Source organism: Rhinoderma darwinii, unplaced genomic scaffold (assembly GCF_050947455.1).
Source record: "Rhinoderma darwinii isolate aRhiDar2 unplaced genomic scaffold, aRhiDar2.hap1 Scaffold_3972, whole genome shotgun sequence".
Classification (NCBI taxonomy): domain Eukaryota; kingdom Metazoa; phylum Chordata; class Amphibia; order Anura; family Rhinodermatidae; genus Rhinoderma; species Rhinoderma darwinii.
In genome coordinates this window covers 1-15,085 of record NW_027463579.1, presented here as the reverse complement: position 1 = coordinate 15,085, position 15,085 = coordinate 1, and the positions used below count along the sequence as shown (strand labels likewise).

Below are 15,085 nucleotides of genomic sequence, written 5' to 3'. Positions count from 1 at the left end.
GAGTACAGGATGGAGACAGGTGGAGTAGGACGAGGAGTACAGGATGGAGACAGGTGGAGTAGGACGAGGAGTACAGGATGGAGACAGGTGGAGTAGGACGAGGAGTACAGGATGAGACAGGTGGAGTAGGATGACGAGTACAGGATGGAGACAGGTGGAGTAGGATGAGGGGTACAGGATGTAGACAGGTGGAGTAGGACGAGGAGTACAGGATGAGACAGGTTGGATAGGGGCGGTGTGTAGGGAATGAGTGACAGGTCTGGCTCTGGGACGTCAGCAGGAGGATCCGCCCCGTCTCCCAGACTGCACTGTGTCTCCTTCCCGCGGTTTCAATTCGAAGAAGAGTGCGGTCGCGTTGGTGACGTCACAGGACGAATGAGTGGCGTGTGAAGGAGCCAATGAACATGGAGGGCAGGGTGTTCACGAGCCAATACTCAGAGAGGGAGGGTTTAGGTGTGTGTGTGTGGAGAAGAGCGCGGTATAACCGGGAGTGAGGGATGCCGCTTCCCCGGCGCTGAGGCCCATGGCTCCCCAGAAACACGGCGCTAGCTCCGGTCCGGCGGGCATCGGCGCCCACTCCTCTACCGCCGGCGGAGGAGCGGCTATGCCCCCAGTGAAGAAACCCAAGATGGAGCAGATCCAGGCCGACCATGAACTCTTCCTGCAGGCCTTCGAGAGTCAGTATAAACCTCGTTATATACCTCATACCTCGCTGTATACCTCGCACCTCGCTGTATACCTCATATACCTAATCATATCCCCTCATACCTCACTATATATCACCTCATACCTCACTATATATCACCTCATACCTCGCTGTATATCCCCTCATACCTCACTGTATATCACCTCACACCTCACTATATATCCCCTCACACCTCACTATATATCACCTCATACCTCACTATATATCACCTCACTATATATCCCCTCATACCTCACTATATATCACCTCATACCTCGCTGTATATCCCCTCATACCTCACTATATATCACCTCACACCTCACTATATATCCCCTCACACCTCACTATATATCACCTCATACCTCACTATATATCACCTCACACCTCACTATATATCACCTCACACCTCACTATATATCACCTCATACCTCACTATATATCACCTCATACCTCACTATATATCACCTCATACCTCACTATATATCACCTCATACCTCACTGTATATCCCCTCATACCTCACTGTATATCACCTCACACCTCACTGTATATCACCTCATACCTCACTATATATCACCTCATACCTCACTATATATCACCTCATACCTCACTATATATCACCTCATACCTCACTATATATCACCTCATACCTCACTGTATATCACCTCATACCTCACTGTATATCCCCTCATACCTCACTATATATCACCTCATACCTCACTGTATATCCCCTCATACCTCACTGTATATCACCTCACACCTCACTGTATATCACCTCACACCTCACTATATATCCCCTCATACCTCACTATATATCACCTCATACCTCACTGTATATCACCTCATACCTCACTGTATATCACCTCACACCTCACTGTATATCACCTCATACCTCACTATATATCACCTCATACCTCACTATATATCACCTCATACCTCACTATATATCACCTCATACCTCACTATATATCACCTCATACCTCACTGTATATCACCTCACACCTCACTATATATCACCTCATACCTCACTATATATCCCCTCATACCTCACTGTATATCACCTCACTGTATATCACCTCACACCTCACTGTATATCACCTCATACCTCACTATATATCACCTCACTATATATCACCTCATACCTCACTATATATCCCCTCATACCTCACTATATATCCCCTCATACCTCACTATATATCCCCTCATACCTCACTATATATCCCCTCATACCTCACTATATATCCCCTCATACCTCACTATATATCACCTCATACCTCACTATATATCACCTCACTATATATCACCTCACACCTCACTGTATATCACCTCACACCTCACTGTATATCACCTCACACCTCACTGTATATCATCTCACACCTCACTGTATATCCCCTCATACCTCACTGTATATCACCTCACACCTCACTGTATATCCCCTCATACCTCACTGTATATCACCTCATACCTCACTATATATCACCTCACACCTCACTGTATATCACCTCACACCTCACTGTATATCACCTCACACCTCACTGTATATCACCTCACACCTCACTGTATATCACCTCACACCTCACTGTATATCACCTCACACCTCACTGTATATCACCTCACACCTCACTGTATATCCCCTCATACCTCACTATATATCACCTCATACCTCACTATATATCACCTCACTATATATCACCTCATACCTCACTGTATATCACCTCACACCTCACTGTATATCACCTCATACCTCACTGTATATCACCTCATACCTCACTGTATATCACCTCACACCTCACTGTATATCACCTCACACCTCACTATATATCACCTCACACCTCACTGTATATCACCTCATACCTCACTGTATATCACCTCATACCTCACTGTATATCACCTCATACCTCACTGTATATCACCTCATACCTCACTGTATATCACCTCATACCTCACTGTATATCACCTCATACCTCACTGTATATCACCTCATACCTCACTGTATATCACCTCATACCTCACTATATATCACCTCATACCTCACTATATATCACCTCATACCTCACTGTATATCACCTCATACCTCACTGTATATCACCTCATACCTCCCTGTATATCACCTCACACCTCACTATATATCACCTCACACCTCACTATATATCACCTCACACCTCACTATATATCACCTCACACCTCACTATATATCACCTCATACCTCACTATATATCCCCTCATACCTCACTATATATCACCTCACTATATATCACCTCATACCTCACACCTCACTGTATATCACCTCATACCTCACTGTATATCACCTCATACCTCACTGTATATCACCTCATACCTCACTATATATCCCCTCATACCTCACTGTATATCCCCTCATACCTCACTGTATATCACCTCATACCTCACTGTATATCACCTCATACCTCACTATATATCACCTCATACCTCACTATATATCCCCTCATACCTCACTATATATCCCCTCATACCTCACTGTATATCCCCTCATACCTCACTATATATCACCTCATACCTCACTGTATATCCCCTCATACCTCACTATATATCCCCTCATACCTCACTGTATATCACCTCCTACCTCACTGTATATCACCTCCTACCTCACTGTATATCACCTCATACCTCACTATATCACCTCATACCTCACTGTATATCACCTCACTATATATCACCTCATACCTCACTGTATATCACCTCATACCTCACTATATATCCCCTCATACCTCACTGTATATCACCTCATACCTCACTATATATCCCCTCACACCTCACTATATATCACCTCATACCTCACTGTATATCACCTCATACCTCACTATATATCCCCTCATACCTCACTATATATCACCTCACTATATATCCCCTCACACCTCACTGTATATCACCTCATACCTCACTGTATATCACCTCATACCTCACTGTATATCACCTCATACCTCACTGTATATCACCTCATACCTCACTGTATATCACCTCATACCTCACTGTATATCACCTCATACCTCACTGTATATCACCTCATACCTCACTGTATATCACCTCATACCTCACTGTATATCACCTCATACCTCACTATATATCACCTCATACCTCACTGTATATCCCCTCATACCTCACTGTATATCCCCTCATACCTCACTGTATATCCCCTCATACCTCACTGTATATCCCCTCATACCTCACTGTATATCCCCTCATACCTCACTGTATATCCCCTCATACCTCACTGTATATCACCTCATACCTCACTGTATATCACCTCATACCTCACTATATATCCCCTCACACCTCACTATATATCACCTCATACCTCACTGTATATCACCTCATACCTCACTATATATCCCCTCATACCTCACTGTATATCACCTCACTATATATCACCTCATACCTCACTGTATATCACCTCATACCTCACTATATATCCCCTCATACCTCACTATATATCACCTCACTGTATATCACCTCATACCTCACTGTATATCACCTCATACCTCACTGTATATCACCTCATACCTCACTGTATATCACCTCATACCTCACTGTATATCACCTCATACCTCACTGTATATCACCTCATACCTCACTGTATATCACCTCATACCTCACTGTATATCACCTCATACCTCACTATATATCACCTCATACCTCACTGTATATCACCTCATACCTCGCTGTATATCCCCTCACACCTCACTATATATCCCCTCACACCTCACTGTATATCACCTCACACCTCACTGTATATCACCTCACACCTCACTGTATATCACCTCACACCTCGCTGTATATCACCTCACACCTCGCTGTATATCACCTCACACCTCGCTGTATATCACCTCACACCTCGCTGTATATCACCTCACACCTCGCTGTATATCACCTCATGCCGCCCCGCGCCCCCGCGCTGTACGCCGCCCCGCGCCCCCGCGCTGTACGCCGCCCCGCGCTGTACGCCGCCCCCGCGCTGTACGCCGCCCCGCGCCCCCGCGCTCATCTTCCGTTTTTCTCTCCCAGAGCCGACCCAGATTTACCGTTTTCTGAGGACCCGGAATCTGATTGCGGTGAGTGCCGCTCCTTCCTGACCCCGGGTGTTTAGCACTTTTTAGTTGCTGGTGGTGGATCTTGCTGTTGGTGGTGGATCCATAGTTCTCAGCACTCTTCTAGTGGGGGTCCCTGTACGTGTTATAGTGGTGGGGGGTCGGTGTATATTGTGGGCGACTATTAACCCCTCGGTGACTGCAGTGTTATAGTGGGGTGGGGGAGGTCGTTCTATATTGTGGGCGACTATTAACCCCTCGGTGACTGCAGTGTTATAGTGGGGTGGGGGGGTCGGTGTATATTGTGGGCGACTATTAACCCCTCGGTGACTGCAGTGTAAGGGTATGTGCACACACACTAATTACAGACGTAATTCGGGCGTCTTTGCCCCGAATTACGTCCGAAAAAAGCGCCTCGATAGCGCTGACAAACATCTGCCCATTGAAAGCATGTAAATAGACGCCCGCGTCAATGAAGTGACCTGTCACTTCTTGGGGCGTAATTGGAGCCGTTATTCACGCGGCGTTCAAGCGCCTGCACATGCCGTTACGGCTGAAATTACGGGGATGTTTCCTCCTGAAAACATCCCCGTAATTTCAGCCGTTACGGACGCTGTCGTGTGAACATACCCCAAGTGTTATAGTGGTGGGGGGTCGTTCTATATTGTGTTGGACTATTAACCCCTCGGTGTCTGCAGTGTTAGTATTACAGTGGGGTGGGGGTCGTTCTATATTGTGTTGGACTATTAACCCCTCGGTGTCTGCAGTTTTTGTTATAGTGGGGTGGGGGGGGTCGTTCTATATTGTGGGTGACTATTAACCCCTTGGTGTCTGCAGTGTTTGTGTTTTGGCTGTAGTTCTTTCTCATCGTCTGCTCTTTATATTAATCATCTATTTCCCTGCAGCCAATCTTCTTACATCGGACGCTCACATACATGTCTCACCGAAACTCCCGATCAAACGCTAGAAGGTAAGGAGCGCCGCTTGTCTGCTGTTACATGCTGCGAGTGTGCGGCCGATGCGTCCGTGTCACCCAATATCCTCCACCTGCGGAGCGGTCTCCTGATCTTACATAATACTGCTCGTCTCCTGGTGTCATAACAATCACAGGTGCTGCTGTACTGTGTGTGTGTGTGTGTGTGTGTGTATATATCTATATCTATCTATCTCCCGGTGCCTCCCATCCACCCTAACCAGTATGTACTCCCTCCCTCACTCTTCTGTATGTTTTATTCCTGCAGGAAGACCTTTAAAGTGAACGACCTTCTGTCAAAAGTGGAGAAAATGAGGGGCGATCATGAGACGGACAGGTAACCCCGCTGTGCTCCTGAGCGTACTTGTAGCATTGGCCACTATTAATGATGAGCTTCTGTGTCCTGACACCTTCCTGTTCTCTCCCCTCCAGTCTGTCTGCTCACCTGCAGCTCACGTTCACCGGCTTCTTCCATAAAAGTGGTGAGTATCGGGTGAGTGGCGACTTTCTACGTGTTTTCCGCTGTGACGCTGACGGCTTGTTGTCTCCTCAGATAAGCCGGCTCCAAACTCTGAGAACGAACAAAACTCTGTATCACTGGAGGTTCTGCTGGTGAAGGTCTGCCACAAGAAACGGAAGGTAACCGCTCCGCCGGAGCCTGCGCCCCCTGACCTCCCCGCTCCGCCGGAGCCTGCGCCCCCTGACCTCCCCGCTCCGCCGGAGCCTGCGCCCCCTGACCTCCCCGCTCCGCCGGAGCCTGCGCCCCCTGACCTCCCCGCTCCGCCGGAGCCTGCGCCCCCTGACCTCCCCGCTCCGCCGGAGCCTGCGCCCCCTGACCTCCCCGCTCCGCCGGAGCCTGCGCCCCCTGACCTCCCCGCTCCGCCGGAGCCTGCGCCCCCTGACCTCCCCGCTCCGCCGGAGCCTGCGCCCCCTGACCTCCCCGCTCCGCCGGAGCCTGCGCCCCCTGACCTCCCCGCTCCGCCGGAGCCTGCGCCCCCTGACCTCCCCGCTCCGCCGGAGCCTGCGCCCCCTGACCTCCCCGCTCCGCCGGAGCCTGCGCCCCCTGACCTCCCCGCTCCGCCGGCAAACATCTGGCCATTCATTTGAATGGGTCTTAAGATGTTCTGTGCTCTGTCTGTTTTAATTCCTGCCCAAGCCGTATCTACTGCCTTCATTTAGTCAATGTAACTTGCTATACGCTATCCAGTACTGACTTATGGATGTCAACACGGTGCTGCGTTTGTACCAGCGGCTCACGCCTATTTTTGGCTCTTGGCAGTGATAGTTTTAATAACATTTGTGGTCTGTCTTTTTTGCTATACGTAGCATAATAAAATATATCTTTTACTGTTAATTGGGGTGGTCAGGAAAAGGGTTTTGTTTGCCTGCAGGCATTCCTTCTATTGACTACGTATATTATACCTGCTGACTACCCAGGGTCTCAGTTTTGTTTTTTGCTGTCAAAAGACGGTGTGTAAAAAAGACGCCCGCGTCAAAGAAGTGCCTGTCACTACTTCAGACATAAATGGAGCCGTTTTACATGGACTCCAGAGAAAACCAGCTCCATTTACGTCCGTAACGGACGCTGCCGTGTGAACATACCCTTATAGTTACTGAGAGGAAGATGTACAGCCTGTATTCTACTCCAGAGCTGCACTCTCTGTGACGTGTCCGTATGTCCTGGTTAGGGGTTGAAGTATGGGGTGGGTTTACGGGCTGAGGTCTCGCGGCGGGTGTGTATTACAGTGGACACCTCGCTCTAACGGCCAGGAACAGAGAGAGCTGATCCTGCACGTTTAACCACGGCATGTAAGTTGTTTATTGCGGTTCCGGCATCTATAAGCCTTTAGAAATAAGAGGCGGCCCTCTCAGACAGCCCATTGGGCCCCCACAAGGTGCGGATGGTTGTCATGCCGACCCGGGGACCTAATGAAAGCCCCAGGTTTGTTGTCCCTCTGTAAATGTTGGCCCCAGGGGGATGAATAGTGCTAAAAATAATAAAAGTTCAGAGCAAAACGGGTGAAGGGGGTTTCTGAAGAAATGTAGAAGATAAACCTAATGTCCCAAGTTATTAAACTCCTGGCGAACGGCGTACACCGAAACAGACGGTTGTCGTTTTTTGGTCCTTCGCTTTTTTTCCTTTCTTTTACAACATAAAAACCACATACATTTGTATCATCGTAATCGTGTTGAGCCGCAGAATAAAGTGACGTTTACGTTTTTACTGCACGGTGAGATTTAAAGATGAAAACCCCCAAAACAATAAAGGAATTGCAGTTTTTTTTCTAATTCCACCCGGCAAATTTTTTTTAAGCTTCCCAGTACATTATATAGTGCGAATAGGAACGAATACTCCTGCAACAAATAATAATCCCTCAGCCGCTACGCTGAAGGAAAATAATCAAGTTCTGGCCCTTGGAAGGTGGGAAGTGAAAAATGGCTTTGACTGTAATGTATCGTGCACGTGACTGCGCCCGCCGAGATCCATCCGTGATCTGTGGAGGGCTGGGACGTGTCCTATCGTATCCGATTTGTGGAAAGTTTTCATGGCACTGATTCACCCGCTAAGGTGAAGGGGTCCGTGAAAACTATCGGATGCTGTGAAAAACGTCCCTAGTGCCACTTGGCCGTGTGCAACTGCACTAAGGGGTTAAATGTGTCTGCTTGTTCAGTGTCTGGTGATGTGTAGGAAGATTCCTGACTCCCCTGCATTATAAGAGCTCCATGCGGACATGACTTGAGGAGCAGTGATTGGTTCTGTGAATAACATGGTCTCTGTCTTGCAGGACGTCAGCTGCCCCATAAGACAGGTCCCCACCGGTAAGAAGCAGGTCCCTCTGAACCCTGACCTCGGCCAATCAAAAATCAGCATCTTCCCATCCCTGGCAGTGTCCAGCAATGAGTTTGAGCCCAGCAACAGCCACATGGTGAAGTCATATTCCCTGCTCTTCCGAGTCACGCGGCCAGGACACCGCGACTTCAACGGCCTGACCAACGGGGAGACGAATGAGAACATCGGTGGGTGCCAAATACTGCCCCTCTTTATGAGGACCTAACAGCTAGCAACAGTGCATGTAATAGTATCAAAATTACTTTACGTACCTTGTATTATACTCCAGAGCTGTACTCACTATTCTGCTGCTTCAGGTTGTGTATTTACACAGTGAGTGCAGCTCTGGAGTACAATACAGGAGGTAACTCAGGATCAGTACAGGATAAGTAATGTATGTACACAGTGACGCCACCAGCAGAATAGTGAGTGCAGCTCTGGAGTATAATACAGGATATAACTCAGGATAAGTAATGTAATGTATGCACACAGTGACTCCACCAGCAGAATAGTGAGTGCAGCTCTGGAGTATAATACAGGATGTAACTCAGGTTCAGCACAGGATAAGTAATGTATGTATACAGTGACTCCACCAGCAGAATAGTGAGTGCAGCTCTGGAGTATAATACAGGATGTAACTCACGATCAGCACAGGATAAGTAATGTATGTACACAGTGACTCCACCAGCAGAATAGTGAGTGCAGCTCTGGAGTATAATACAGGATGTAACTCAGGATCAGCACAGGATAAGTAATGTAATGTATGTACACAGTGACTCCACCAGCAGAATAGTGAGTGCAGCTCTGGAGTATAATACAGGATGTAACTCACGATCAGCACAGGATAAGTAATGTATGTACACAGTGACTCCACCAGCAGAATAGCGAGTGCAGCTCTGGAGTATAATACAGGATGTAACTCAGGATCAGTACAGGATAAGTAATGTATGTACACAGTGACTCCACCAGCAGAATAGTGAGTACAGCTCTGGAGTATAATACAGGATGTAACTCAGGATCAGTACAGGATAAGTCATGTAATGTATATACACAGTGACTCCACCAGCAGAATAGTGAGTGCAGCTCTGGAGTATAATACAGGATATAACTCAGGATCAGTACAGGATAAGTAATGTAATGTATATACACAGTGACTCCACCAGCAGAATAGTGAGTGCAGCTCTGGAGTATAATACAGGATGTAACTCAGGATCAGTACAGGATAAGTAATGTAATGTATGTACACAGTGACTCCACCCGCAGAATAGGGAGTGCAGCTCTGGAGTATAATACAGGATGTAACTCAGGATCAGTACAGGATAAGTAATGTAATGTATGTACACAGTGACTCCACCAGCAGAATAGTGAGTGCAGCTCTGGAGTATAATACAGGATGTAACTCAGGATCAGTACAGGATAAGTAATGTAATGTATGTACACAGTGACTCCACCCGCAGAATAGTGAGTGCAGCTCTGGAGTATAATACAGGATGTAACTCAGGATCAGTACAGGATAAGTAATGTAATGTATATACACAGTGACTCCACCAGCAGAATAGTGAGTGCAGCTCTGGAGTATAATACAGGATATAACTCAGGATCAGTACAGGATAAGTAATGTAATGTATATACACAGTGACTCCACCAGCAGAATAGTGAGTGCAGCTCTGGAGTATAATACAGGATGTAACTCAGGATCAGTACAGGATAAGTAATGTAATGTATGTACACAGTGACTCCACCCGCAGAATAGTGAGTGCAGCTCTGGAGTATAATACAGGATGTAACTCAGGATCAGTACAGGATAAGTAATGTAATGTATGTACACAGTGACTCCACCAGCAGAATAGTGAGTGCAGCTCTGGAGTATAATACAGGATATAACTCAGGATCAGCACAGGATAAGTAATGTAATGTATGTACACAGTGACTCCACCAGCAGAATAGTGAGTGCAGCTCTGGAGTATAATACAGGATGTAACTCAGGATCAGTACAGGATAAGTAATGTAATGTATGCACACAGTGACTCCACCAGCAGAATAGTGAGTGCAGCTCTGGAGTATAATACAGGATGTAACTCAGGATCAGTACAGGATAAGTAATGTAATGTATGTACACAGTGACTCCACCAGCAGAATAGTGAGTGCAGCTCTGGAGTATAATACAGGATGTAACTCAGGATCAGTACAGGATAAGTAATGTAATGTATGTACACAGTGACTCCACCAGCAGAATAGTGAGTGCAGCTCTGGAGTATAATACAGGATGTAACTCAGGATCAGTACAGGATAAGTAATGTAATGTATGTACACAGTGACTCCACCAGCAGAATAGTGAGTGCAGCTCTGGAGTATAATACAGGATGTAACTCAGGATCAGTACAGGATAAGTAATGTAATGTATGTACACAGTGACTCCACCCGCAGAATAGTGAGTGCAGCTCTGGAGTATAATACAGGATGTAACTCAGGATCAGTACAGGATAAGTAATGTAATGTATGTACACAGTGACTCCACCAGCAGAATAGTGAGTGCAGCTCTGGAGTATAATACAGGATATAACTCAGGATCAGCACAGGATAAGTAATGTAATGTATGTACACAGTGACTCCACCAGCAGAATAGTGAGTGCAGCTCTGGAGTATAATACAGGATGTAACTCAGGATCAGTACAGGATAAGTAATGTAATGTATGCACACAGTGACTCCACCAGCAGAATAGTGAGTGCAGCTCTGGAGTATAATACAGGATGTAACTCAGGATCAGTACAGGATAAGTAATGTATGTACACAGTGACTCCACCAGCAGAATAGTGAGTGCAGCTCTGGAGTATAATACAGGATGTAACTCAGGATCAGTACAGGATAAGTAATGTAATGTATGTACACAGTGACTCCACCAGCAGAATGAGTGCAGCTCTGGAGTATAATACAGGATATAACTCAGGATCAGTACAGGATAAGTAATGTATGTACACAGTGACTCCACCAGCAGAATAGTGAGTGCAGCTCTGGAGTATAATACAGGATGTAACTCAGGATCAGTACAGGATAAGTAATGTAATGTATGTACACAGTGACTCCACCAGCAGAATAGTGAGTGCAGCTCTGGAGTATAATACAGGATGTAACTCCGGATCAGTACAGGATAAGTAATGTAATGTATGTACACAGTGACTCCACCAACAGAATAGTGAGTGCAGCTCTGGAGTATAATACAGGATGTAACTCAGGATCAGTACAGGATAAGTAATGTAATGTATATACACAGTGACTCCACCAGCAGAATAGTGAGTGCAGCTCTGGAGTATAATACAGGATATAACTCAGGATCAGTACAGGATAAGTAATGTAATGTGTGTACACAGTGACTGCACCAGCAGAATAGTGAGTGCAGCTCTGGAGTATAATACAGGATGTAACTCAGGATCAGTACAGGATAAGTAATGTAATGTATGTACACAGTGACTCCACCAACAGAATAGTGAGTGCAGCTCTGGAGTATAATACAGGATGTAACTCAGGATCAGTACAGGATAAGTAATGTAATGTATATACACAGTGACTCCACCAGCAGAATAGTGAGTGCAGCTCTGGAGTATAATACAGGATATAACTCAGGATCAGTACAGATAAGTAATGTAATGTATGTACACAGTGACTCCACCAACAGAATAGTGAGTGCAGCTCTGGAGTATAATACAGGATGTAACTCAGGATTAGTACAGGATAAGTAATGTATGTACACAGTGACTCCACCAGCAGAATAGTGAGTGCAGCTCTGGAGTATAATACAGGATGTAAATCAGGAATATGGGGGTTCATTGTTTTTTCTACCTTTTTTACTGTAATAATTCAGTATTTTCGGACCCTCTAGAAGTCACAGACGATCCACCGGCCAGGCGGAAAAGAAACTCCTCCGCTAGGGATGATGAGAAGATGTTTGTGGCGCAGATGACGGTGTTTGACAAGAACAGGTGATGCTTTAGCCGCTGGTTTGTTGACGTGACGTGTACGTGGTCTGCGGGTGGTAAGTGTCTGACCCTCCACATTGCAGGCGTCTGCAGTTATTGGATGGAGAGTATGAAGTGGCCATGCAGGAGATGGAGGACTGTCCGGTCAGTAAGAAGAGGGCCACGTGGGAAACCATATTAGATGGAAAGGTAAGACGGGTGTGGAGGAGGGGGATATAGAGCGGCCTGCTTGGTCATTGGGGTATGAAGGTGCTATAGGCGTGACATCTGAGTACCTCCCTCGTGTACACGGTACGTAATAACGGGTCATTTTAAGGCTTATTTCAGGTCCATGTTCCCCCAGCAGTGGAGCCTCTGCCAGTCCTTGTACATACACCATGATTATCTGTGAATAAGCTTCTTTAGGCACCAGTACTCCTCATCTGTCGTGTCTGTCTCTTCAGAGGCTGCCTCCGTTTGAGACCTTCTCCCAGGGTCCAACTCTACAGTTCACTCTTCGATGGACGAGCGACTCGACCGATAAATCCACCGCACCAATCGCTAAACCTCTGGCAACCCGCAACTCTGATAGCGTCCCCCAAGAGCACAAATCTATGGCTGTCAAGCCCACACAGACTATAGGTAAGAGTTGGGGTGTCATTGGAGGGGGGGGGGGTGCTGGTTTATCCCTATAAAGGACACTACTCCTTCCAGCTTCAGTGATTTCTGTAGTCCTGGGGTTGTGTATCGCACGCTGCGTTACACCGTCCAGTAATCCAGAGTCTTGACTGTCAGAGGGGATGTCCTGTCCATCATGGACTGCGCTGTGTACGGCGCCTGCAGACCTGGAGCTCACACAACAGCCGGGATCAGCGTCCTGTCCGTGCAGACCGTCAGCGCACTGCCACACCAGGCTGCCCCCCTACAGTGCTACAGAGCGACACCGTTATAATGCATCAATAGGGGGGGCCCTGGCAGAGAGGTTTCTTGTTGGCGTTGTTTAGCGGCTGGCCGGGTCACTGGTCCGGGTCTCACCCTGCAGCCTCTCCTTGTCATGTAAATGCTGGACACGTGCTCAGACACGGCGGCTTCCTCTACTGGGACAGCCCACCTATAACCTGGACGTGCGGCAGGGTTGTCAGGGGGTTTCCTGTTGTCCGCAGCTCTATGATGAATGTCCCATCATTATTCTGAGTGTGCTTTATGTTGAAGTTGCTGACGGGTTATTTAGAGATACTGGGGGTCCAGCTGACCGGCGCCCCCTCCTTCCTCAGCTCCCTGGACAATGGCCTGCGCTAAGTTTAGCTTTAGTTCACCGTTTTTAATAGGGTTGTTCACTCTTAGTGAGACTGAACGTGGTGGGGCGCGGGTCGCCAGGCTGTGCCGGGCTTTCAGCCGCTCACTGACAATGTCTTGGTGTATTTACAGCTGTAAAGGAGACCCCGTCCTCAGATATGCAGACAAAGAGGGACAAGGACCCGGCTGCCGAGGCAAAGCAGAAGCTGCGCATATTCTACCAGGTATGGGTTGTGTTATCAGGTGGGGTGGTCCGTGGTCTGGGGGTCCTGACTCACTGCGCTTCCCTGTCTCCATAGTTCCTGTACAACAACAACACGCGACAGCAGACGGAGGCCCGAGACGACCTACATTGTCCATGGTGCACGCTGAACTGCCGCAAGCTCTACAGTCTCCTCAAGCACCTGAAGCTCTGCCACAGCCGCTTCATCTTCAACTACGTGGTAGGACGAGCCTGGAGCAGTCCACGGCCATTATACTGGCAGTCCTAGGGTAACGGGCTGATTCCCCCCCACCCCACACACAGGAGCTTCACTGGGGTTACAACCTGTAAGAAGTCATGTGACCGTGGATCTCCCGTCTGGTGTGAGGGTTGTCTTGTAATGTTGATTTACAGAGACCTGCAGCTTCTGGGGGGCCGCGGGGGTGGGCGATGTCTCATTGGATAAGCTGTTTTATGGCGCCTGTTATGCTCCTCTTCTAGTATCATCCAAAAGGGGCTCGAATTGATGTGTCGATCAATGAGTGCTATGATGGATCCTACGCTGGGAACCCTCAGGACATTCACCGCCAGCCGGGCTTTGCCTTCAGCCGAAATGGACCCGTGAAGAGGACGCCAATAACCCACATCCTTGTGTGCAGGTGAGCGCTGCGGATAGAGATGTGGGCTGGGTACTGGGGGAGGTGAACGTTGACCCTATAGATTGTCACCCCATAAAGGTGACTGCATCGCCCCTCTTATTTGGCAGTGTATGGAGGAGGGTAATGGGTGCTCTGCTGTAGGGTCTTGATAGATGACCGATGTGATTTCAAATCTTTTTAATAAAGGCCAAAACGCACAAAAGGTGGTATGTCTGAATTCTACGAGTCCGAGGACGGTGAAGTGGAGCAGCAGCGCACCTACAGCAGCGGCCACAATCGCCTGTACTTCCACAGTGACACCTGCCTTCCACTGAGACCCCAGGAGATGGAGGTGGACAGCGAAGACGAGAAAGACCCTGAGTGGCTGCGGGAGAAGACCATCACTGTGAGTTACAGGTGGTACTGAAGGGGTTAATGTGGCTGT

At 47.6% G+C, this 15,085-nt stretch overlaps 1 protein-coding gene across 1 annotated transcript; it reads left to right on the top strand.

Annotated features, from left to right (window-relative positions):
• Positions 1 to 381: 381 nt before the first annotated feature.
• SUZ12 (SUZ12 polycomb repressive complex 2 subunit) lies at positions 382 to 15,046 on the top strand (the record flags this gene model as incomplete). Its single annotated transcript, XM_075848409.1, has 14 exons — positions 382 to 677; positions 4,725 to 4,771; positions 5,653 to 5,717; positions 5,989 to 6,057; positions 6,153 to 6,202; positions 6,274 to 6,359; positions 8,507 to 8,738; positions 12,429 to 12,528; positions 12,609 to 12,714; positions 12,969 to 13,146; positions 13,933 to 14,024; positions 14,100 to 14,243; positions 14,504 to 14,661; positions 14,848 to 15,046. Coding segments are annotated over exons 1-14 (1,680 nt in total), but the record flags the coding sequence as incomplete, so codon positions are not given.
• Between the last annotated feature and the right edge of the window lie 39 nt (positions 15,047 to 15,085).